This window comes from Lathamus discolor, chromosome 1 (genome assembly GCF_037157495.1).
Source record: "Lathamus discolor isolate bLatDis1 chromosome 1, bLatDis1.hap1, whole genome shotgun sequence".
NCBI lineage: Eukaryota > Metazoa > Chordata > Aves > Psittaciformes > Psittacidae > Lathamus > Lathamus discolor.
In genome coordinates this window covers 100,535,925-100,562,656 of record NC_088884.1, presented here as the reverse complement: position 1 = coordinate 100,562,656, position 26,732 = coordinate 100,535,925, and the positions used below count along the sequence as shown (strand labels likewise).

General features: G+C 41.8%; 1 protein-coding gene across 4 annotated transcripts in view; it reads right to left on the bottom strand.

Annotated features, from left to right (window-relative positions):
* Positions 1-252: 252 nt before the first annotated feature.
* SMAD1 (SMAD family member 1) overlaps positions 253-26,732 on the bottom strand; it is a 49,552-nt gene continuing 23,072 nt past the window's right edge. For all 4 annotated transcript variants that reach the window (XM_065688093.1, XM_065688096.1, XM_065688103.1 and 1 more), the window contains 5 exons: positions 14,242-14,499; positions 11,521-11,637; positions 4,806-5,027; positions 2,467-2,723; positions 253-575 (listed from right to left, as the gene is read on the bottom strand). In XM_065688093.1, coding sequence (XP_065544165.1) covers positions 432-575; positions 2,467-2,723; positions 4,806-5,027; positions 11,521-11,637; positions 14,242-14,499 — 998 coding nt within the window. In that variant the 3' untranslated portion in view covers positions 253-431. The remainder of the gene's footprint in view (positions 576-2,466; positions 2,724-4,805; positions 5,028-11,520; positions 11,638-14,241; positions 14,500-26,732) is intronic.

Sequence of the window (26,732 nt, the reverse complement as noted above, 5' to 3'; positions counted from 1 at the left end):
AGCAACCATCAGCTTAGACAAATGGCTTTAAAATGTACTGCAGAGAGCCTGCAAAGAGCAGGCTTCACCAACACCACCCAGAAGACAAGAGAATCTCAGAGTGCCAGCTACTGGAAGATCTTTCTGGAGCTCGGTCTGACAGACTGTGGTTTTGGCTCGGTCGTCCCCGTTGCACTAAGCCCGCCAATCAACTTTGCAATAGTCCATTACAATGTAAACTAAAATTCTTGATAGCAACAGTATGTCAAAGGGCTTTTTTTTCTGAATCCAACAGTTGGTCACAGGAGTCAAGTATTTTCAGGGCTCTTATTCAGCTGTTGCCGGTTTGGGGTGGGGAGAGAGGGGGAATAAAAATGTGTGTGTCTGACTCATACATCTTTCAAGTACATGCAAGGCTCAATTGTTTCCAAAAGGCAGGAGCTTGGGACCTTTTAAGACACTGAAGAAATAGGATTATGAGGAGAGCCCATCTGAGTAAGTACTTTATCCAGCCACTGAAGGGGACCATGAAGATGTATCTCTATCCAGCATGGAGTGCTTGTCACATCTTGGCGATGATATTCAGCTCCCCAACCCTGGAAACAGAAGGGTAAGCGGGGAAAGGAAAATTATCACCTTATTTTATAGTATCAAACATGTTACAAGCATACTTCGATCATCCTCCTTATCGAAATAATAGAGCTTCTAACAGTCATTATCAGCAGAGTAGCATAATACCCTTGAGGCACCAACTATTAACACATTTCAACATACAAATCTGAAGGGTTGGGTTTTTTTTTAACAATTAAATGTGGAGGAAGTGTCATTTTGAGATCTTTTGATCTTATAGAATGGAAGTCTTGAATTCTTAAAGACATAACCTGTGGCAGTGCAAAATTTCCCCCTATCTCACTGCCAGCTGCATGATGTCCCAATAAAGCCTCTGAGGAGGAGGATAATCAAGTCTTCTCTGCCAAGACCAAAAATAGAACAAACTGGGGGGTAATGCTGCCAAACAGATCAATAAATTAAAAAAAGAGGTCATAAACTGACATCATGGAAATGGGGGTGAAGCATCTGTCTAACAAGAGCCAAAGCATCATTCGCAGGATGGACATGATAAACAGAGAGATAAATGAGAAATATTTCTCTTTGGAGAAAGAGTGCATGATCCTTCCCCAGTAGGCTATTTCTCAAATTAAGAGAAAACAGGTCTTGTTTCAGCTAATACCTGATTCAGTTGCAGTAATTACCAAAGATATAAGCAGATATTTCAACAGCATGCAAAATCATTTTTTAAGTGAAACATTTTGGGGGTAGGTCTGGAGACAAGACTACAACAGCCACAGGTACACTTTGCTCTGCTCTGTTTTAACCCCTAATGAAGGAATTCCCCAACTCCGACACGGGTGTCAGCAGCTCTAAACTGTGCAGCACAACATCCAACACACACAAAGTCCTATGCAACTGTTCAGGCAACACTGCCACACAACTCTTAAGGATGTAGAGCTCTAAACAACTCACTCTGTTTTAGGAACCCTTGTCCTAACAGATCTGAAAATTTCTATCCTCCTGTCAAGCAGAGTACTTCAGCATATTACCATCTTCATTTGACTACTTCTACGTATGTGACCAGCCCTTTCATATCAGTGCCTATGCTGACACAGCCACATCACTAACCTTGACCTTGCATGCCCCCCCTAGAATAGAAAGTTACGTATATTTTGGGAGTTGAAAGTTATATATATTTGGGAGCTGCTGGTCAAGACCCATTTAGAGGGCTATGCTATCTACACTTCCACAACTGTAATGGCATACAATGCAGTCTCAGCTCAAGTCTCCAAAAATATTACCCCCAGGAAGAGGAGCATGAAGTTCCAATGGGCCTCTTACAGAGTAGGAGATAGCACGGACAGTAACAACGGACAAAAAAAGGGACAAAAGATGATGCTACATAATGAATTGGTGTTTTTTCCACTTTCAGGCCACATAATTAATGACTCAACTCTTTTCAAAACTTACTTGTACTGTATCTTGCCATATCCCACAAAATTAAAAAGACAAGCCCCATAATTCCAGAGTAATTATGCAAATAATTCTATATACATACAATTTATACACGTATTAAACGCAAGAATTCAACTGAAACACTAAAAATTTACAAGAGGCAACTCAGTGAAATTAGAACAGTCAACAGACATGATAGAACTGCTTCACAAGTGACTACAGACTTATGTGAACAAACACATCCTGCAAGTCACCTCAAGCTTTCAAATATGTGTATCAAGACAGATTTTTGTCCAGAAAGGCAACTTTGTTTCATGACAATCTGTATGGTCTTACACTTAAAAATAATTATTCTGTACCTAAGACTCAGAATTTACTAACAGGTCAATTGAGGGAGACACTGGTCCATTCAAAGTCATGTCATTAAGAAAAAACAATGTGTTTTGCTTACAAAATAATCTCAAGCAAATTTTCACATACCTTTACAAAACTCATACGGAGAGTGCACATCTTTGTAAGCTCATACACTGTCTCAAAGCCATGGTTCACCGACTGAGCCAAAAGCTGAGCAAACTCTTGATTATTGAAAATCTTCAAACTGCAGCCACTGGGGATTTTGCAGACCGTTGTGGGATGGAACCCGTGATGGTAGTTGCAGTTCCGACTTTGCACAAAAATACTGCTGTCGCTAAGACATTCAGCATACACTTCCCCACCAACATAATAGAGATGAACACCTGAGAGAAGAAAGTTGACATAAAGAGGTTAGACAAATTCACACTGTGTATCTACTTTTAATGCTCTGCCTCAACAGAGATATATTTCTGCTTAGAGATAAACATTAATTGCATATCAGACCACAGAATCATGGAATGGTCTGGGCTGGAAGGGACCTTAAAGATCATCCAGTTCCAACCCCCGTGCCATGGGCATCATCTGTCTTTAAATTTCATTTTTACTTTTGTTTCATCAGCAGACAACTTGAAAAGAGGGCGTGTACGTATGTATATGTAAGGAGAATCAGCAATTCCTGCATTTTAACATGTTGTATATTCAACAACAATGAACAAGCAGTAGTTTTGATGCAGTGCATTGGATGGCTTGACCACTTGAACTTTTTCCCATTATATTTATATAAAACAATAATTGGGAATGCAAGTGGAGACAGCAGAAACCTACTGCATAATCTGTAGATACTAAACCAGCCCCAAGCAGGATTCTCTTTGGAAATGTCCTCAGTGCTATTTTGGGTAGCATGAGTTTTTCAGCTTGGTTTAATTCTAGAAAGCTGGGGAAAAAGACTGGCCCTTACATTCCTCAGATTTAGCCATCAAATGGGCATATACACAAATCTTATAGTCCCTTCCCCTTCTACTGCCTGCTCCCATACCTGCCACTGATGGCAGCAAGCCCCAGAAGAGCAACATACATGGAATCTTTGTGGAGATTTACTGTCAATAAGACTCAATTCCAAACGCTTTGAGAAAGCAAGAAAAATCGCCTTTCACATTCAAAAATGGACTATTTGCTGATTACATCTTTAACCTCCCACAATGTCACAAGTCAGAGAAGTGAACGCATAGAATTTAAAAACTAAACCAAGCTCCAGTCTTACATGATGTGCTCCATCATGTAAGATTTTGCCACTTACTATGCATGTACTCGTGTGAGTATGTATATACTTTCACCTGATCTGCAAAAGCATTTATGGCTATGTCTTCAAGTGTGGGATTTACTCCTCCCTCCTTCCTCAAAGACTAACAGTTCTACATCATCATTAGCTGCATACATTTACTTATTCAAGTGCATCTCTTCCACACTCTGCTTCAGTATCTAGGCAGAACTCTGCTTGCAGATGGGTTATTTTTAACAGGAAATTGAATGAGGTGTTAAATAAATATCCTGACACTTGCTAAGATGGATGGTGAGGAAAAGAAGAAAGAAATATTAGGACCTGAGTGGCACAACACAGGTCTGGTGTACTGCGTGAGAGCTGAACAAGTCCTCATGTACAGTAAAGCTCTCCAGACCAGGGGCTCAAACTTGAAGACCCAAGAGTTCTCTTCAGTTTCAATTCTTTCCTCCTCTAAGAAGGAGGAAGATACTTCGTTAACTGGCACTTACAACAATACATCCCACTGCCTGGGGCACACTGAACCTTCAAGTGTCTCAGGAGATTTAGAGTTTACTACTAGCGTAAACACCTTAAAAAATGTCTCGCAGGAATGCTCCATTGCAGAAGGCAATGTCAAGCTTTGCCTGTCATTTGCATGGCAAGTTCTTATAAAACTCTATTAACCCAGAAACTTTTCTCATTCATGGAACACTGTCACAGCCATAGAAAGGAAGCACAAAATTCTCACTGAAAGAATCACCATCCTGAGAAAAATGCATTTGGAAAAACTGTTTTATCAGTTTTAAATATGTGTTAGGATAGTTAATGTTGGAACTAGGGCTAGCTAAAGATCTCACGCCAAGAACTGGAAGCTGGATTTCCAGTACACACCAATAATCAAGGTAAGTCAAGACATTTAATTAGACAAACTTCCTTAAGCTCTCCTTCTAATTAAGACCATAAGCCTTCTGGCAATTAAAAATTGATTAAGGGTAAAAGGTTCCTGTAATTACACACCAGGTAAGAACAATACTTTCCTTACAAGACCTGGCCAGAAAATTATATACTTACCAACAAAAGCACTTAGTCCATGTACTTGGGAAGACCAGTTTCATCTTGAGACAGGTGACCTAGGCTGTCATGTCTAGGGGAAATGCCCACCCTCTCCCAAACCCCAAAACAGATGGAAAGATCCAAACCTTACCTTTGCCAATATGCCGCCTTGTATTCTCAATGGTGGAGTTACGGTTAACATTCGAGAGCAGTCCCAGGCAAAATCTGTTCTTGTTGTTGGAAGGATCAGTGAAGCCATCCACCAGGACACTGGTGGAAGAAGCATGGAACGCCTCCCCAACACGATTATTCAGCTCATAGTAGACAATGGAGCACCAATGCTTTGGCTCTTCATAAGCAACTGCCTGAACATCTGCAAAGCAACGACAGAAAATGTTACAATCTAATGGCACTGGAATACAGGCTCAGGATGTAAAGGTGAATAAAGCTGCAGATTTTGGCTGTAGATCACTGAAAGATGAAAGATGTCCCATGGGCAGGGACACCTCACACTAAACCATGTCACTCAAGGCCCTGCCCAACATGGCCTTGAACACTGCCAGGGATGGAGCACTCACAACCTCCCTGGGAAACCCATTCCAGTGCCTCACCACCCTAATAGGAAAGAATTTCTTCCTTATATCCAATCTAAACTTCCCCCATTTAAGTTTTAACCCATTACCCCTTGTCCTATCGCTACAGTCCCTGATGAACAGTCCCTCCCCAGCATCCCTATAGGCCCCCTTCAGATACTGGAGGGCTGCTACGAGGTCTCCGCACAGCCTTCTCTTCTCCAGGCTGAACAGCCTCAACTTCCTCAGCCTATCTTCATACGGGAGGTGCTCCAGTCCCCTGATCATCCTCGTGGGCCTCCTCTGGACTTGTTCCAACAGCTCCATGTCCTTTTTATGTTGAGGACACCAGAACTGCACACAATACTCCAGGTGAGGTCTCATGAGAGCAGAGGAGAGGGGCAGGATCACCTCCTTCGACCTCCTGGTCACGTCCCCTTGATGCAGCCCAGGATACAGTTGGCTTTCTGGGCTGCGAGCACACACTGAAGCTGGCTCGTGTTAAGTTTCTCATCAACAAACAAGACTGGTCCCAACATCGATCCCTGAGGGCACCACTCGTTACTGGTCTCCAGCCGGACACTGAGCCATTGACCACAACTCTTTGTGTGCGGCCATCCAGCCAGTTCTTTATCCACCGAGTGGTCCATCCATCAAATTGATGTCTCTCCAATTTAGAGAGAAGGATGTTGTGTGGGACAGTGTCAAACGCTTTGCACAAGTCCAGGTAGATGACATCAGCCGCTCTATCCCTGTCCATCAGTTCCATAGCTCCATCATAGAAGGCCACCAAATGGGTCAGGCAGGATTTCCCCTTAGTGAAGCCATGCTGGCTGTCACCAAGCACCTTGTTGTTTTTCATGTGCCTTAGCATGCCTTCCAGGAGAATGTGCTCCAAGATTTTGCCAGGCACAGAGGTGAGACTGACTGGTCTGTAATTCCCTGGGTCATCCATTTTCCCCTTCTTGAAAATGGGGGTTGTATTTCCCTTTTCCTAGTCATCAGAAACTTCACCTGTGTCCTGGGTTCAGCAGTAGCAGTCAGTTTTTCTCCTTAGTAGCTGGTGAAACACTGTGTTTTGACTTTCAGCCTGGGAACAGAACTGATAATGCCGATGTTTTTAGTTGTTGCTAAGTAATTGTTATGGTTTAAACAAAGTCACACAGCTCGTTCACTCACTCACCCCCTTCTTTCCCTCCCTCTACTCCCGGAGGGACGGAGAGGAGAATCAAAAAGAATGCAACTCCCACAGGCTGAGTTAAGAACAGTTTAGTAACTAAGGTATAACACAAATCACTACTGCTACCACCAATAATAATAATAATAAAGGAAATAACAAGGGAAGAGAATCAACTGCTCACCGCCAGCCGACCCAAAATTTGCCCCACCCAGCCCGACTGAGCACCGCCCGATACCTCATCCAACCCCACAGTGCCCTAGCCCTTCCGGGTAACTCCCCGTTACCTCCCTGGGCATGATGTGCCGTGGTATGGAATACCTCTTTGGTCAGTTTAGGTCAGGTCTCCTGTCTCTGCTTCCTCCTGGCTTTCCCTCCTCCCTGGCAGAGCATGAGACTCAGAAAGTCCTTGGTCAGAATAAAACATTGGTGTTATCAGCTCTGTTCCCAGGCTGAAAGTCAAAACACAGCCCTGCACCAGCTACTAAGAAGGGAAAAAATGACTGCTACTGCTGAACCCAGGACAGTAATGTTTACTCTGACCAAGGACTTTGTGAGCCTCATGCCCTGCCAGGGAGGAGGGGAGGCCGGGAGGAAGCAGAGCCAGGACACCTGACCCAAACTAGCCAAAGAGGTATTCCATACCACAGCACGTCATGCCCAGGGAGGGAACTGGGAGTTACCCGGAAGTGCACGGCCTCTCTTCTGGGGGTTGGACTTGTTCAGCGAGTGGTACTGTATACTCTTCTCTTGTTATTTTCTCTTATCATTATTACTATTGGTTTTAGCAGTAGTGATTTGTGTTACACCTTAGTTACTGGGCTGTTCTTATCTCAACCCGTGGGAGTTGCATTCTCTTGATTCTCCTCCCTACCCCTCTGGGAGCAGGGGGCGGGGAGGAAGGAAAGAAAGAGGGAGAAAAGGTGGGGGGGAAGTGAGTGAACGAGCTATGTGGTTGGGTTTAAACCACAACAGTTCTTTTTGGTGCCCAATGTGGGGCACAAGGGGTTGAGATAACGACAGATCTGACCAGAGTGTGTCTAATCGTATTTGTGATAAGCATTCATTGTTTTGGATTAATAGTCACTCATCACAATGCTGATTTATTGGCTCTCAAAGTTGTTCCTCTTGATCTCACAGTTTCAGTGTATCTTACCTTACTTAGAGCCGGTATTGGCTGTGGAAGTGTTTTACAAGTGTGGGGCTTGGGCTACGGTTCTTGTCTCATTGTACTTTATGGGAATGACTTGTAATACAATAGAATCATTGATCATGAAACTGATCTGGCTTATGTTCCCAGTGTGGTCACCAGCTTTATACTTTGGAAGGTATATAATAAAAGTGCTTAGCAATTATATATCTTTTTTCTCCTTCTCGGGTGGTCAACCTGTGCCATGATTTTTCAACTGCCATGATTTTTCAAATATGATGGACATTGGCTTAGCAACTTCATTCATCAGCTCCTTCAGGACCCATGGATGGATTTCACCAGGTCCCATGGAGCTGTGTATGTTCAGGTTCTTAAGATGGTCTTGAACCAGATCTCCTACAGTGAGCCCTGCGTCCGCTTTCCAAGACTTGGGTGGTGTGGTCAGAGCAGTTGCCAGTGAAGACTGAGGCAAAGAAGTCATTCAGAACCTCAGCCTTCTCCAAATCCAGGGTGGCCAGTTTTCCCGATAACCTCCAGAGAGGGCCCATGTTGTCCCTGTCTTTTATTTGCAATGTAACTACAGAGTCACTTCCTGTTATCCTTAACATCCCTAGCCAAGTTTAATTCTAACTGGGCCTTAGCTTTCCTAACCTGGTCCCTAGCTTCCCAGACAACATCCCTGTATTCTTCCCAGGCCGCCTGTCCTTGCTTCCACCTTTTATAAGACTCTTTTTTCCTTCTAAGTTTCCTCAGCATTCAGGGTGTGCACAAATCTTTCTCCTGAGCTTCTTGAGGGAAGGGTAGGAGACTTCAAAAACTAAGAGAGAGAGATATTTGTCTGCAAAACACGCATGAAGCACATCTTCAGTACGAACAGATAATGCTTGGGATTGAAGGCTGAACAAGGGTATAATGTGCAGGATCCTAACAATTACACTGGGCTGAAGAGCTGATGAAATAGAGGAAGACATTATTTAATTAGAATCTTTTATTTATCAAGTGCTACCAAATGCAAAATATGCAACTGTTCATCACCAAAAGAACTACTTGTTGAGCGATAGCAAGGATTTCCTGGACCATGGTTTTCCACCCTAAAAACAATCAGCTCCTCACTGAAGCTGGGAATTGTGCAGAATGCCGACAGGAAATTCCTGGTTCACAACTTCCACCCATCAAGCTCTAGAAACACATTAAGTCTTGAGGTAACACTTGAGATTGTGGACAGGGAACAAATTCTCCAGATGATACCAAAGGTCTACCAAAGAGTTTCTTTCCCTGTAGGTGTCCAACAACAGCACAGGTTTCTTCAGACATCTCCACTCAGTGCACATTCTTTCAAGTGAGAAATACAGCTACAAATTATGAAACTGCCTCCAAATAAAAGGAGGCTAGTGAAGGGATGTGGCTGCTTTATGTGGTTTCTTTTAAATGAAAGAGACCATTTCACTGCTGAGCCTAGCACAGTTGGATCTGCTGCTAAAGATACTTTGCAGATTAAAGTTCCAACTAGAGGCTGAAGTGCTAAAACAAAAACCAGATTGGTATTACAGGAAAATTTGTTTCTCTGGCCACAGATTTTCTTCTCCCAGCCCCAAATCTTTACCGAAATCAGCGAACTAAGACTAGAGTTCCTATTTTCCTCTGTTCACAGATCACACCACTATGAGTTTTCTGACACACGCAAAACAAAAACCAAAAAGTCCCCCCCCTCCCCCCCCAGATACAAAGGTGGCAAACAATTAAGAGCAGGATAACACACTGCGTTATCACTGTGCCAAACTTCTGAGCATAGTGTCTACTGCTGACCAATAACTTCCTTAAAACTCTGGTGGAAATGAGCTGATCTTTCCTGATACCTTTGCATTGTCTATAATTTCATGTCACTATAAAAAAACCCCATACATATAGAAAAAAACCCCACCAGTAATTAATTATTACTAAGATGTTACTACCCCTTTAATTCCCATGAAGATTATCAAATTATCAAAGCTGCAGCTTTGTCCCAGTTCTCAAAGTCAGAAAGAAATCTTGCCAGCTGGCCATTCTTACAGAATTAATCATATCTCTCTCACACACATTTCATACTAACTTCCTTACATTTGCTTTAAGTCATGCAGAGCAGGTGCGTTCAGTCTCTCTATTCCCAGCATGGGCCAACAATGGAAATCACCCAACTTCATTGACAGGATGCAGCTTATGAAATCAAATCTCCTAAGACTAACAAATCACCATGAAGAACACGCTTCTAAAAAGTCTGCAACTAAAATGCTGCAATAAGCTTACAGTAAAAGCTCTTCTTGTACAACCTGCAGCAGATTTTTTTAAAGTAGTGCAATTCCATCAGAAATACATGAATAATAAACACATTAAGGCACACAGATGTAACGGTTGGTCAGTTTGTTTAAATGACAGAACAGAGATGAAAACCCATTTACTAAACTACTAGGAGGGAAAAACGCTAATAGACATAGGTTTTATTTTTAGATGGTGAAATATTAAGAAGCAAGAAGAAAAATGCAAACCCCTTTCTTTTTATCAACTGTCATGTATTAGAGGAATTCTACAGTACTTGTATATTTTGTTTAACTGACAAACATGCAAAGGACTGCAGTTAGGCATAAACATTGATAAATGTACTTCAGGCCAGCAAGGACTATACATACACAGAGAGTGTAAGGGGGCCAAGGAAATGTGGAAATGCTACAGATGGGTTTTATCACATGCAAAACTCATTCCATGCAAAGGGTAAACAGGCTTATACAAAAGTTATCCAAATTGTTCTAAGAGGGCAAATATACTTCCTGAAACCAGACATTAAGCTTTGCAACAAAACAACTTAAAAAAAAGAAAAAAATCAAACAACAAACTTTTCATACACTTGTGATCTTGATAATCATTCTGGCACAGCACCCAGCTTGCTGCTCCTTCTTGGCACAGGCCCCAACTGTGTAAAGATTATGTGTTCTCTAAAGGGCCTATTTCTCACAATGTGATGAATGCACTAAACCCTTTAGTCAGCAGTCACGGTTGGCTGCAAAGGCTTCAAAAAGCAATGTGTAAAAAGATGTTTGTGTCATAGCACATAAAGGAACAGAGGTTTTTTTAATACAAATTTTGAAGTCTATGGCAATGCCACACCACAGGCCGACAGCTCTGAATTCTGAACCAAGTACCATCACTGCATGATTCAAAGATGGAACAAAAATGGCAAGATAGCATGGAACAACACAAAATACAAAAAAAAAAAAAAAAAAAACAAACCCACAACCCTCCAATGCCCTTATGACCAGAAGGGTAAATTGTCAGAAGCACAGCATACTGAAGTTTGGAATTCGGGACAAAAAACTTAGTAAGAAAAGGCTCACAGATAAAAATACAGATACTTCAGCTGCCCAAGTAAAATGTCTCTGAGAATTTACATAACTGACAGTATTAGCATCCATCTAATCTTTGCTTGGAGAGTTATACATGACCATATCAACTCTCATCCACAATTCAGCAGGCTTTATATAATATTAACTGCATTATCCCAACAAATCAATGTAATCGTAAGAGAGGAGGAGATTCCTTTCCTTGCACACCTGTAGTTTCAGAATCACACGCAGAAACACACAGCATCATAGGATTCCTTCTGTTTGGGGATTAGTGGAAGTTCCAGATACAAAACACAAAATGACTTTGGTCATTGAATTGGTTGGGAGTAACAAAGTAATAAACCCCATATAGTTTACATTTTTAAAGAGTCATGTGATAGCTACTTGTCCTAAATGAATATTTACAATTTTTTATCTCCAGATTCACTGTTTCATCCCTTACAGCAACAGAAATAATTACATGACTGCTTTTTAATAAAGATTAAATTTTCCATAACACACATCCAAAATTGAAACTCAGTTATTAAAAGTAAGCTCTGAAAGTTCTTTATTTTTAAGAAGTGAAGCAGAAGACAAGAAGGAAGTGTTTTTACCTCCTCTGTGTATGTCAGGGGGAATTGCAGGTGCCATCATGTTGGTATCCATTGGCTGGGAGGTATCGTGTGTCATCTGATCTTCCGGAGGCAGGTAAGCAGGAGGCGGTGTATCAGCTAAATATAGAAAAGGCAGAGATACACGAGTCCTTCCTCTCTTTAAAGTATAGTTACATACCTACATAAACAGTTTAAGCCTGGAAATGCTAAAAGCCTGACTCAGCTATAAACTTCCACCCACCAGAAATCTGAGAAAGCAATCACAGACCTTGAATCAGGAAAGCAAAGAATTACTGTGCATATTAAGCACAACTGAAATAAAAACAAGTCACTTCACCCATGTTTAGACACAAAAGAAAGCTCAGCTGTGTTTCCAACCCACAGTTTTTGGTTGAAAGTGACATATAGACATTAAGGCATAAAGGTCTCAGCACCAGGCGAGAAGTAGGTATCAGATATGGTAAATGTGAACAGAAGTTGGAGCAGAAAACTTCCAGTTTGAACTTTCCTGTTGCCAAGATGTTTTCATTAGAAAAGTGTGCAAACATCCCAGATATATCCAAGGACCTTATTATTGTCATTGCAAAGTGTTAGCTCTATTTCCCTACATTGGGAACAGCAGAGTGTTCAGGAACCCAAATTCTACAGAAGTAGCCACCTTGGTCTGGAATTTATCTGTTAGTGTCTCTTACTGGTTTTACTGACCTGTTCAGGATTGAATCACTAGCATAAAACCAGCCCATGCACAATGACTGTACTCACTAACACACTGCCCTATTTGAAGCTTCCCAGACAGGTACTCAAGTTGCTCTTCAGCGGCCTATTCACTTCTGGGAAAGCTTCCCAAATGGCTTCTTAGAAGTTGCAGGAAGTTGCCAATGTCACCATTTTCCAATACACCAGAGGACACTCTCCTCCAAATCAACTGCAGAGAGGTTCATGCAAAGGGAGATTAGATTACCACTGTACTATCTCTGGCAAACAAGGCTGCTGCTCACCCCACATTTACTTCCATTACTGACAGCACTGATGGCAAACTACCACAGCAAATAATCACACGGGCCTCCAAAACCCTGAAAATCAAATTAGCAATCAACAAAACGCATGAGAATCACTGCTTTGTAAGCACTGGGTTTTGTGGGGTGGCAGGGGTTTTGTGTGGGATTTTTTTTGTTTTCATGAAATTTATTAACTACTTATTGTTTAGCAGATAATCTGTTGACAGCTTTACATCTAATGCTGGCAGGTACCATGCTAATTCCCTTATGTGTATACCCTCAATTGGATGATGAGCAGCAGAGAAAGATGGAGATGGTAACAAGGCTGCATTAAAAGCTTAACAATTTGCATCGGTGTTTAAGTCTTGTGCTTCACTAAGCTTTAAAAGCTTGTGTGTGTGCAAACATACTGTTAGTGATGCACAGGCAGGGAAACAAGATTGTAAGGCCACAGGCAACAAATCAGCCACTACCTAGAAAGTTTTCAAGATCTCTGGGTAACTGTGTTGCTCCTTTTTTTTTTGTATTTTCCAAAACTCAGCCTCCTTCCCTACCAATACAGGACTATAACAACTGTACAAAGCTAAGCATCAAAGACATCAGTATCTTGACCTCCCCCTTAATTCAATTTCTTCACTGCAGCTGCTGATTTGTCTTTATGGGCATGTAGGCAGTACAGACCCTCAAAGATCAAGTGAACTTCCACAAGCCAGTGCTCAGGAAGACCTTCTTAGAGAAGCCTTTATCTCTGCTGGATGAGCCCCAACCACACCAATCATATTAAGAAAGAAAGGAAGGAAAGGCAGCTGATTTTGCAACAACTTCTCACATTTGTTAGAAAGCCAACACAAACTCATTCCTTCCCTCCTGCCTCTGCAAATTCGGTAGTCTCCATTCACAGGAGAAAAATTTTAAAGAGAAACAACTATCAGCAGCAGACACCTAAGGATGTTAACTTCATGTAATAGGAAACAGATTTTCACAGGTTTGTCGCCTTGTTTACACACACCCTCCCTCAGCCCCCGAAATAAAATATGCAAACAGAACATCAGTAAGTATTTATATGGTATCCTTCTCCTAGCATTTTGATAAAGAAATCTGTCTCAGACTGCTTCTGTAGTACTTTAATCCACCCACATGCAAAGACTAAAAAAAGACAGCTTCACAGAATTTTCTGTGGACATCAGTCAACAAAGAAAGATTGTTACTTCTTTGACTTTAGGAAGTAAAACAGCCTGAAGATTTCTTTCCAGGGCCTTAAGGACCTGGTTTTTAGTTGAAGTGTATTTGTTTCTTGAAATTACATTTATGTGAAGAACTTTTATTAAGTAGCAACAGCATGATGCCCTTGAGAAACATCCTTCTTCAGCAGAAATAAAGCCTTGTGCCAAATTTATGATCTCTTTCCTAAGCAGCAACTCTCTCCAGCATTACACTTCTTGTTCATTAAACACTCTGTTTTGTGGGCTAAACTGTTCAACTGGTCCCCAACATTCTGAATCTCTCCCCCTGTCACATAAGTTTTACTGTAATGTTTTAATTGTGTCACAATATTAAAATACTTAGAAAGCACTTACATAGTCATTATTACCTTGCATCTCTCAGCTCACTATTGAACACAACTGTTGGCTGATAATTTGCTATTATTTAAACAAAAAAATCACAATACCAGAGTTGGCCAACCACCTTCTCCCTTCTGAAGGAGAACCAAAGTTGACTGTACCTGGCATCTGGAAAGGACTTCCAGGGTCTGAGCTGGCTGGAGAATGTGGGTAGGTGCTACTGCTGCTTCCAGGCGAGTTTGGATAGCTGCTGTTGGGCGAGTGGGGGAACGGGTGATTATTGGGTTGCTGAAAAGAGTCCGGGAAAGTAGCGTTGTGCGGCATGTGGGGCTCATTTTGTCCCAGGTTGCGGAACTGGGCCAAGAGGCTGTGCTGAGGGTTGTACTCACTATGCCTTGGAACCAGCACTGGAGGAAGGACTGGAAAGGGAAAAAGAGAGAAAAGGCACAGCATTAGACACTTAGTTCTGAAGGACTAGGTTATACAGGGGAAAAAACCCCACATTCTTCCTCCCCTAGGGCATATTCACATCTGCCGTAAAAACAAGGCAGTCAAATCTAGGAGTGCATGTCTAAGCAAGAATTCTTTTCCTTATATCCAGTTACTGCACAGCTTGAATTCATAGCAATTGTGCTAGCTACCTGGTTTGCCAGATGGGAGCCTGTTTTCACAGAAGGCCAGGGAAGAAGAGCCAAGAACAAACCACAGCTCTGCATTCTAGTTTTATTCGTACATGGAAATACTGGGAAGTAAGCACGTTACCATGCTGACACACAGCTCATTCTGCTGCAGTTGTGATCCTGCTAATCACGTAATGGCCCGTAACCCAAACCCTTGCTAATAAGGACAGATATTTTTTCCTGAAGACAATACTAATAGGCCTTGAACTCACGCTGGTCCCAACAGCTGTAATTTTATTTTTAACCTGGACTATGTTCTTACAAGTTAGTATTAAAACAGTTATTAACTCTTCAAGTCAGTTTACAAAATGTACAATTTAAACAAAATTACGTAGTTCAAAAAACCAAACTGAACAGCAATTGAGCTCCAACCATATACTACTGTGGGATCAGAGAAACACACATCAGAAACTACTAGTCTATAGTCTCACCACACTCCCAAAGCCTCCTCACCAGCAGAGAAACAAAGCTCTCTTTTTAACTGGGAATATGAACATGATACCAGGTACACTAAGATAAAAGAATCAGCTCTTTTTCCAGTGCCTCAGCTTCTATCTTTGAATGTTTCACAGCAAAATCCAAGCAACTCAAAGGAGTAAAAACTAGTCTTGATATAGATTGAGATTTTGGGGAGAGGGAGATCCATGTGCAAAGTAGCAGAAATGAAACAATGAAGTTACTCCTTTCCACAGCTGCCCCCTTTCAGCACCTCCATTTCCCAGCTCTGTAGCTAAGGGCAACTGCAAGAAACCCCCTGGGATAGTCTGCCTTCAAGAGAGGGTGCCAAAAACCCACAAAAACCTGTGAAAGCAAGCCAGGCCCCTGCCTTGTCCTCAACACATGGTGGGCACACAGAAGAGAAAGAGGAGCATGTATTCACAACCACGCTATACAGATATAACCATCACTCAGATTAAGAAAGGTGTTTCCCAGACAGCTGCTGCTACATCTTGCCAAAACAGGTTCTTCCAAGACAATGGGGCATCTTTACTTGTCCAGAAGCATTCAGGTATTTATGTGAGTGTCCTGGAGTCTGACAGTGCCAGGACACTGCTCAGTGCACCAGGCCTGAGGTCTAGATCTATGTTTAAAATGGATACAAAAGGATGCCACATGAAATTTGCTCTTTATTCCTAAAGGAAGTCATAGATTAACAACAAAAAAGGCAGGTTTCCCTTACCCTTTTTTTTCCCCCCGGCATATGCCTAAGAGAGAAATTAAGCCACCTGATTTTTGCCCACTAGTAGCATTATTGCACATAAAACTTGATCCCAGAAATCTTCATTGAACATACACTGAGGGAAAAAAAAACCCAAACAAACCCCTCGCTACTGAAATTAAGGCTGTCTGTTAAAAGTCAGGAGCAGGTTTTAAAGATTTATTCTGACGTCTCATGTCTCACTTCTTAGAGTGGCTTCACTGAGATTCCAATAGATCTCAAATATCTGAGGGAGGTGTCAGCCCTAAGTGGATTTATTTAGATGTGAAAATTTTAACTAACCCCACTTTACAAGGAATATATGATGTTTGTAATTACAACATTTTCTGAAACAAAACATCCAAACCATCTGCCATCCTACAGAAGTTCTCAATTGCAAAACACCCAAGGAGAAGTGCATCTCCCTTGGCTGTGCAGACTGTCCCTTGCCTCCAATGTAGCCATTCATTTTTATATGTCACTGGGAAAAAAAACTACAGAAAAAACCATTAAAACAAAACAGAAGCTACTCAACATTCAGGGAGGATCGCAAATACCCTCATTCACAACATGGCAAACCCAATCTCTCTGAATATTAAGATCTCTCAGAAATGAGCTCATTCTGTTAAACCTCACAGTCCTTTTGCAATGAGGCTAAGCCCTATTTAACTGTCATAGTCAACATTTGCTGGGCTAATAAATTACCAGTGAAAAAAGTAACAATGAGATCATGTGTTAAAAAGTATTTTCCCTTTCCTGCCTTTATGATTCTTCCTTACTTTTCCAAGCATTAAAAACACAGCTTTCCTATCTCTTCCTTTCCTGTGGATGAAGGTCAAACCATTACTTTGCTGAAGTTAATTTGTGCAGAAAGTACATCACCTACCTTTCCCACTCCCAACTTCACATTAAACAATGACACATATGACATCACAGGAAGCCACACAATTTATAGCATTTTAAAATAGCAGAACAGGATATTTTCTGTATGTTTTCTGTAATTAAAATAAAGCAGTGCCAAATTTTCCCATGGTATATACACGTTTTCTCCTGTTGGGCAGAATCACTGGTGACATTTAGAAGAACTCAAAATTAGAACAAGTCTCTTCCCAGCTCTCCTTCACACAAACCTACACTTTTTCTCCAACTACCTCAAATGTTTAAATGCCAACTTCAAAATACACATGGAAAAGGTGGAAAGAGAAGAGGGGAAGAATACAACTGTTATTGATACAGCACAAACAGTCTCAAAACCACCATTGCATAATTTACTTTGAGTGCTGCCCTAATTCACATCCTCCCTCTGTATACAACCTTAAATGAGGAGGAATAGTCCTGAAAGGCCAAGTCAGGTAAGACAGAGACTACAGCACTCCGATTACTTCGACTCCAAGACAGTTACTCGCTGCCGTAACCTGATCTCCATGCAGCTCTCAGGCTTCTTTGCAGGCTAGCTGCTCCTGCTGGAGTCACAGAAGAGTTAATGTGAATCCTGCTCACTGGGGGTGAAGACATGAGCATGGACTGGGACCTTATCAAGTATGGAAGGATGCCAGGAGTTCAAAACCTAACCGGGGATACATACCCTTCCTACTCCCCACGCTCCCGTGTAAGGCGCTGAGCTTCTGGTCAGGCTGTAGACCTCAACCATATGGAATAACAAATTACTGAGGCTCAGTACAGCAGGGGAGAAGGCTGATCTCTGCTGCAGCTGCCAGCTCCAGGAAGAGGTATAATTGGAGGGGAGAGAGCATGCAAGAGTTATACTGTGCTAAGCCAACACACCTGTTGCTACAGAATAATGAAGCTGCACACATCTTTGCTGTGTTGATCTCTGCAGGGTGCTGCGCTAACAGGTTGCAGACAGAATTTTCCCCTCCTCTTTACCTTTTTCAGCAGAACACAGATACCAAAAAAAAGACAGTAAGATTTGTTCTTAAATACAACTGTTTCTATTCAGTAGGGATACATATATGTAAGGGAAACATACTATCGAATACACCCTTTGCTTAAAAAGCTCCTGCAACAGATTTGCAAATTCAACCTCATTAGAATGGTGAAAACCAGTTAATGGAGCAGAACTACAAGTCATCAGACACCTTGATTTCTGTACTTTCTCAAACACCAGATTTAAAGGTTTTATGGGCTACACCATGGCTAACTTTTGCTCCAAGATTTTGTGTCAATGTGGGCCTGGAGTTGAGAGTTAATACGTGACTACTAGCAGTAATATTACCAGTACTGAAGAGGAAGATAAACCACCTGGAACATAGCTGCCTGGATGGGTATGTTTGCGGAACTCTAGCTATGAAGAAATCCTGCATCTATCAAGACAGCCTGGGAATTGGGTAGCTTGTTTTTACCATGCAAATAATACCCAGAGTATGCCAGCACCAAGCAAGTGCAGCTGTATTCAAGATACTACAGCTACAGGGCAATTTCACCCACAGGGCTATTCCATCTAAGAGCCAAGAATGCCAAAAATACAGAAGATAGATCTAAGACAATCTGGCTGTTCAGATAAATGTTCCAACTAACCACACCAAGAAAGAAGTGCTTTTATGAAAATGTAATTGTGGCCTTTGAAGAAGGCTACTGATCTCTGTTCTTTGTAATCTCTAGCACGTCATGCTGTTCTTCAGAAAGCTAACAGGTGTGCTGTCCTAGAGTGAAGATTTTCCTTTTGGTTTTTTGTTCTGTTTTCACATTCCAGAGGTAATTTTAGAAATAAATTAGTAAATCTGCAGTTTATTATTATAACTTTTTCAAGTTTCTCTATTAAAACAAAACCTGAACTGAAAATTAAAACCTGAACAAGCCAAAGGACCTACTGTACTTTCAAAGTAGCATATTTTCTACACAGATGCACAAGCCCAGATGACAGCTAGTTTCCCTTGAGGGCTCATTTTTTTTCCCCCTTTGCATGTTACATGAAGATTTGGGAAGGTACGTCTCTCTGCACATCTGGAAATTGAAAGACCACGTAATGAAATACACCAAGGGGCCACGTACATAAGAAAGCAGACTTTGATCATCTTTCATTGCTGAAGTAGATTCCATTTCTTCTGTGAGCTTTGCAAAATAAAAGAAAAAGATAAGCAATTGCTGCTGCACTTTCTGCTCTTAAAAATCTTGACAACTTCGTCTAAGTACATTTGTAGAAGTGTTTATACAAGCTTCTTATCACAACAGGGCCCTCAGCCCTAATGAAGACCTGAGGTCACTACCATTAGACAGTATACTTAAATTTCCAAGCACCATATAGCTGTGTCTTCATACGAATTTATGCAAAGCCACTTCTGTTTTAGTAGGAAAATAGCACTGTGTGTTGGGAAGGAGGGAAATCCTCACACACCAGTTTGTGCTACCTTGAAATGGGTACAAAAACATCGGCGGTGGAGAAGCTTGAGGATCGTACTCCACACTCTAGATACAAAACACTGCAAAAATGAAGTAGTGAGAAAAATGAAGTGTTAGTAGGAGAAAGGGAAACAAGACAAAACACAGCAGCAGTGTTAACCTAATGAATTTCAACCCTCCGAAAGGCTCAGCTTAATTTCCTGGCTTTGAGGCCACAACAGCTGAAGTTGGCTGTGGCATGCTGGTGAGCAGACCAGTCCCATGGTGGGAAAAGAACAGGTACCACTGTATGCTCAGCAAAGCGTGCTTAGTTTTGCTCTCTGCCTGCAGCAGACAGTCACCAAAGTATGCTGACTGAAATGGGACTTTCAACATCTTGCTTGTAAACAACAAAGCACCATGTAGAAAGAAAAGTTTTAATGTCATTAGGTTTTCCCGTGCTGCCTAAAACAAGACCTGGCAAAATTAAGTATTCTTTGACCAGAGGACAAGTTCTCACATACAAACACATTTACATGTCTATACTTAGGATAGAGTTCACGCGTGGTTAAAAAAAAAAAGATTAACAGTGTTGTGGCAAAGAGAAGTCTCTGAGGATCTAACTACTTTAGGTTGTTCCAATACCACCTGGCTTAAGCAAGGCTGTGCTACTGGCTGAGGTAGCACAGCTTTGCTTTACTGTTCTCTCAAAAGAGCAAAAATGCCAGCCTTTTGGACTTTTGCTCCAAACCTACGTTCTAATAATTGCCAGTGAAAAGGCTCACTAAAAGCTATTCAGCAGCCTGTTTTGGGTAACAAACATGCCAGACTTCCTATTCCAGGAGAAAGCTGAAAGCTCTCTTGTTTCCTCAACTCCTATTTTACAGTTTCAGTAGACCCCATGGCTTGATTTGTCATTTTACATAGTTACCACTGAAGACTGCACTTAAAAAGACAAAACAGTTGTTGCTTTACTGACTTTACTTTTACATCAGACATCTGGTCTAAATGCATTTGGCAAGTAATATTAGTACATTTCCTGCATTACAATATTCAGCTAACATTAGATTTTATTTGCGGATGCTCTGATAAGCTAATATTTTGATTAAACTGACATTTGTCAAGGCAAATTTCAGAATTTAGTACTAATTGTATGCACATTAGGAAAGGAGTTCTTGTAAGCAGATTTGGGGGAGAAGCAGTCCTGATACAGAAAGAAGTTACAGTGTGATACTGTATATTAACTTGGACATTCAAATTACCTGTATGAAAGCCATGGTCACTATCCTACCAAGTAGGTTAAAACTTGGAAGTCTGGTCTTTTAGTCAGAAGAAACTTCTGAATCTGGTTAATTTTAAAGAAAAAAAAAATTAAAAGGACACAAACATATCCTTCTTGACAACTTTTATTCCTTTACTGCAGCTCATTTTTCTGACATGGGGTGAGGTTAGACAAGAAAACTCTGCTGTTAAGACTACTCCCTCCTTTCTGCCTCCTGATTTCAACTCCTGCTCCCCAGGTCACCACCCATAGTTCTGGTAGAAAATTTTAGAACCGAATCCTGCAAAAGCGAAGAGAAGAAAGTTTTACCCTGCTTGCCAAGCACACTGACAGTTGCTTGCTATTTTGGGAAACCATCCTATAATTGTGCCCACCTGTTGTAGCATGCTATTTTTAAAGTTACACCAAGCAGCAGCCTTACGCAGCAATACAGCAAAACCCAGGCGCAGCCTGCAGAGATGCACAAATCCTGCTGTGGAAACCATGAGGGAACAAGGATTTTTCTAACTGGGTTCTACATATTAAACTTCAAAGGGGTGCCTCTCCCTTACATCCCCCACAGCACCTTCTTTTTTGCCTTCAGTCCCCTGGCCTTTCTCTCTCCAATGCCTGCCACTGATACCATGATCCTCCACCAGGCCTGGTGCTGACAGGAGCTGCTCAAGGGGGCTCCCTCTGGCCTGGGCCATCAAAGCTCTTCCATCTTGCTGCAAGTGGCATGGAGGCTCTCATGTCGAGCCCTGTTCTCCCAGGTGCTGGGTGGTGGGAGACAGCAAGCAAGTGCCAGGACCCCAAAGAGCTCAGCCAGACAAGCTCGCAGACTCAAAGGAACTTGCTGCTTACTCCCAACTTTTCTCTCTTGGTTTCAAATTTGATCTGGACAGACTCAATCTGACAGTCCCAGGAGCCACATTTGAACCCTGCTGTTTCCAGGTGTGAGCGATCTGAGAGGTGACTTGCTGCAACAGGCTGAGTCAGGTTTGAAGCACAGGGGGCGTATGCCATGACAGGGTTTTAAAGATCCTCTTCTCATTTCTTGATCCAAGTTGAGAACTAGCTTGGGAATATCAATTTTTTATGTAGAGATCCTAGGACAAATGAATACAGGCAGATAAGGCAGACTAACGCATTTCATTTTTCTGTAACGTACTGAAAAAAAGAGAACTCACAAGCATGACCAGACCAATATACACAAACAGGAATCTGTTTATTTCAAATTGCATTAAAAAGCTCCTTTAAAAATGCCTTATTTTTCTTTCACTGAGGACCAGAGCTGCAGCATTGTACAGCAGAGCATTCAAGGAACATTTACTTCCAGGACCACATGAGTCTAAACCTGCCTTAACCAGGATTTCCACCATTTCAAGTTTCTTTCTGCACCCCTGGTGCCTGCAGTTGGTGTGCAGCCTCATGGAGTCTTGCTTAGAGCAAACAGCAGAGGAGATCAAAGACGAATATGAAAACAATCAGGTTAAAGTCACAGGCAAGTAGTCCACACCGGGAGCAAAAACAGCATGACACACCTACTGCTCCCGCAGAGCCTGGGGACCTGGCCTCTTCTTGTGGCAAAAAGCAGCTGTACATTTAGGTAAAACATTTCTTGCCAACAACAAGCTTGCTGAAGCACATGTCCAATTTGAATTCTTGGTTATAATGTAAAGGAACATCATGATATTTAAGCAGAACTGACAGTTCAACTGTATTTGCCTGTGTCATGAAAAAGCAACTGCTGCTCATTGCCCGACTGGGGCGGAACACAGACACCATAGGCTTCATAAAGCCCTGTGATGTAGAGCAGACTGCAGCCAGCCTTCCCAAAGAAGAGATGCTTAACAGAGGAAAACATCCAACCTTATTTATCTATACTTTACTGGTAATTGCAAAAACACCTGAACCAGTGTAGCTACTTTCTACATCCAAGTGGCTGTGCTGACAGGCTGATCCATGGAACTAGAATCATTTCAGAGGACAGACTGGCTGCTTCTAGACTGACTGGTTTTAGTACCCCCAGCACTGGCATCCTTCAAATACAGCGGACCATCAGATCACCTCAGGAAATGAATACTGAAAAGTTAACAATTGCATTTCCCAAGGCAGGTTTAAGCTCACTCAGATCAATGAACACAATTTCTTCCCAAGCCTGACACCTGAGAAGGTATCAGCAGATTCTGGACACTCTGAGGAGACATCATGCAGCTGTGGGGCAGCAGGTAGGAGTTTACATAAACACTCTGCACCTTCAACCACTTCCACGTATAAATCATAGAAGTGAAGTTAATTCCTTTTTTGTCTCCTTTGTTACATATTATAAACGCTAATCCTCTTTAGCCTCCTAGGAGGCTGATGAGCAAGGATGTAAACGAACGCAATTCCGCAACAGATGGGACCAACAGCTAGTGTTCACTAGTATTTTAATAAAATGAAATATTCAGTTTATCTTCCTTCCTTCCTGTTAGCTAAGGCAAAAGAACTTAACTACATCCCCTAAAGTCACATTATAGGTATGATTTATTTTTATGTCTTTAATAGAAGTGTCAATTTAAGCACCTTTCATCCTCATGCTCCCTATCCTATTCCTTTCGTTCTGCTGTTAGAGCAAACAGGAGCCAGATTTAAAAGAAGAATCCCATTCCACCCCCCTAAATTCTGGATGACATCTTTCACCTGATCTTATTAACATAACTGAGGACAGAGGCAAGTGACAGAGGCTGTTTCTCCACAGAAACCAAAGGAATAAAAGAAGGGAAGGGAGTATCTCAGGAAGAACTTCCAAGTGTCATTTCACGCATTCGCCAGCAAATCCTGAGAGATCATTTGGGGCATTTTCAGAGAGATAAGAGCATTGTGTTCACTTTTTTCTCACACCTCCGACCTACACTCTACACCTAATTATTTGTCAAGTCTTGATCATACTTAAGGATAGTCCCAAGCCAGGTATGAACCTGAATTCCAGATATCTCAAAACAAAAGTAAAAAACACTGAGGAGAAAAAGCAGATTCAGCCAAGTGAGCACACCAGTTAGGCTGAGCGTGCCAGTTTATAAAAGGCAACGAATTTAGACCCTGCCCTCCTTAATTAAAAGCTTTGCTTTGCCTTGCCAAAGAAGAAATTTTGACAGTCATTAACTACCCTGCAGCAGAAATAATTTTGCAGACAAGAGACATACGAAACAGCGCCAGTGACACATCTCATGGAGGTATTTCATCCTGAGAGTCGAGTACAAGGTTGTAGTCCCATCCACAGCAACAAAGCAGCCTCTACTTTCTCCTCACATTTCCCACTACCTCCACTCCTCCCCACATCATCAGCAGGGCTGTGTTAGTACAGATGTTCCCCCAGTCACACAGCGAGCCCCTGCACTGCTCTGATCAGCCTGGAAGACAATACAGCCGGGGAGGGAAACAGTGACTGTGAGCCGGTTCAGCACAAGGCCACGCAAAACAGCTGTGCTGGCACAACACAGTGAGCAGGAGCTGTTTATGCACCCAGCCACGGATCAGGTCTTTATCGCCTGGGGGGGGCTTGCTGATACCAGGCTGACCATGACAGGAAGGCCACCCTTCCCCGCCTTCACCCTGTACCCCCATGTTGCCTTGATCCCATCTGACCCCACAGTGAGTGAGCCAAGGGCACCAAGCTTGCCAAGCTAACCGTGCCAAAACGTAGTTTTCTGTCTGTTCAGTTTTCTTGATCTGCAGGATCAGATAGGCATCTGTACCTGCACAGAGCCTCTAGATCAGGTTAGGCATTCATATGTACCACCACATCTTACCCTGCCAGATGCCACATCCCCCTCTTTGCACAGATGCAGCAGCACAGCCCGTGTTCAGGAACACCTGGGAGGCTCCCTGTTTGAGACTGCTGATAGTTTTTCACCTCCTTCAACTGTTTACAACCGGTTCCTATCTACCCTACTAATAGAAAAATCTCCTGTTTGCATTCAGGTGTCGATTTGTGGCTTGCAGACACCACAGCATGCCAATTCTCATGTTTTCCAAGCTTATCTTAAAGTTGAACAGCAAGGATGAAATAAGGTATAAAGATAGAAAATCCATGCATCCCTCTGGCACCAGGAGAAAAAGAGATGCATCCATAGCACTACCTTCCCAACACAGAGCTTTACCTGATTTTATGTATTTGAGGATTTACTGCTAGTCTGTTCCTCAAAACTTACACAACACTGAAACAAACCACATACAACCAGAAGAGTTAACATACAGATGCCGTCCAACGCATGCACCATATGCTTCAGTTCTCCAGTAACTGGATCTGCACAAAGGAGTTTTAAATACAGACCACACTATCAGACCGGAATTTCACAATGTACCTTGCACACAAAATGTGCATCATACGCAATCTGAGCTTCAATTTTATTTTGTCAAGAGAAAGTACATTTTAAACCCTCCTGGCTGTGATGACGGCCTTGGAAACACAAACCTTGATATCTGCTTGTGCCCACAGACTGCTGGAAACAGTGACTCATGCATGAATTCCCACTACCCATTAATCTCAAAGCGTAAGCACTTATGCAGCAATAATGGTGTTTTAATGTCCTGGCAAAAATGGGAAAAAATGGTTAGCAGAATTTGGGAGTGACTGTCAGGAAATGAAAATAAAGATGACATTTGGAGGACAGCAAGGACAAGGAAGGGACAGGAAAAAAAAGTCATGAGGTATGAAGCACAGCTCTCCAAGCCAAACAGGAGTTCAGCTACCACCCATTTCCAAAAGCCATGCTTTCCCACCAACCCCATGTAGTATCCCACCAAACAACAGCAGGCCTGTGGATGACTAAATATACACCCCTCTTCCTTTAAGCAGCCAGCCAGTGAACTCACTAAAACCACCATGGGCTTCAACCCCACTCTCACTCACACAAGCTGTTTAAAGTTCAAGACATAACTTCATCATGCATATAACACTGTACCTCCAGACCTGGATTTAACAGGGCACCTCAGCAGAAGTCAACAGTAGCGCTTGGTAAGCAGCTACCTCCAGAATATTTTAAGTGGCTAAAGCAACACATTTAACTTGTGGAAGACTGAATACTTCTGTCAGCTCTGTCAAACTGACTATAGCCCACGTGCTTACAGGAAAACTGCCCAGCTGCCTTTTAGGCAACATATCTAGCTTTTCTTGAAGAAGGGTATTCTCTGGACAAAACAGAAAGCATTTTATTTCTACCATCTCCAACTTAAGTTACTGGTTTGGATTTTTTTTCCCCAACAAAAATTCTGTAGCTACATGAATGTAGAGATTTTTATCTCATCCAAAAACAATTAAAGAGCAACCCAGAATTTAAGCTTACAGTTAATAACTTTTGCTTCATTTCCCAAACACAAAATTCGAAAGATTACTTAACATGCAAAACCCCGCTTTATAACCACTTAAGCTACTTAGCAGCACTCAGCTAAAATGCACATTTCAGCCACCTTTTGAAAACTTTAATCTATTTTTATTTTACATAGCTTATTAAAGTGACAATAGGTTTATAAATACCTATTTTTAAATATGGTATAGATGGTTCAAATAAGAATGTTCTGAAACCGAGTAATTGTTTTCAAGATTACAGCAAAATGAGTTAGACCATGTCATTTGACATTACAACAACAAAGCCCAACTGTTGCTCAATCTGACAGGAATAGATGTCTTTCAGGAATTTAAATTTTCAATATTTTGGAACACCGAATGTAAACAGCTAGCACAGAGATATGCAAACAGCCAGCAGTAAAAGGATATAACTATTCTACTATCCCACTTCTGCCTAACATGGAATTGTTATGAATTTTAACCTTTTTTTTTATTTTAAATTTTTTAAGAACTGTTTTTCCAGTGCAGAGTTCCTTTGTTCAAGCTTCTGCTGCACAAATACATACATTCTGGGTAACCCGCAATTCACATGCTTTCTAAATTAATACTAACACACCAAAGGGAAATATTTAACATCTCGATACACATTATTTGTTGCACATCCAAGATAAATGCAATTTCCATCCCCAGAAAAACAACATTGCAAAACAACCTGATTTTCACTGTAGTGTCCATGTGAGTCTGGAGAGGCAGCTTTGCAATTTATGGAATGCCTAACACACATGGACTTCCCACATTTAAAGCAGGGAAGTCCACCTATGCTTGCAGTGCATTTCTGCAGA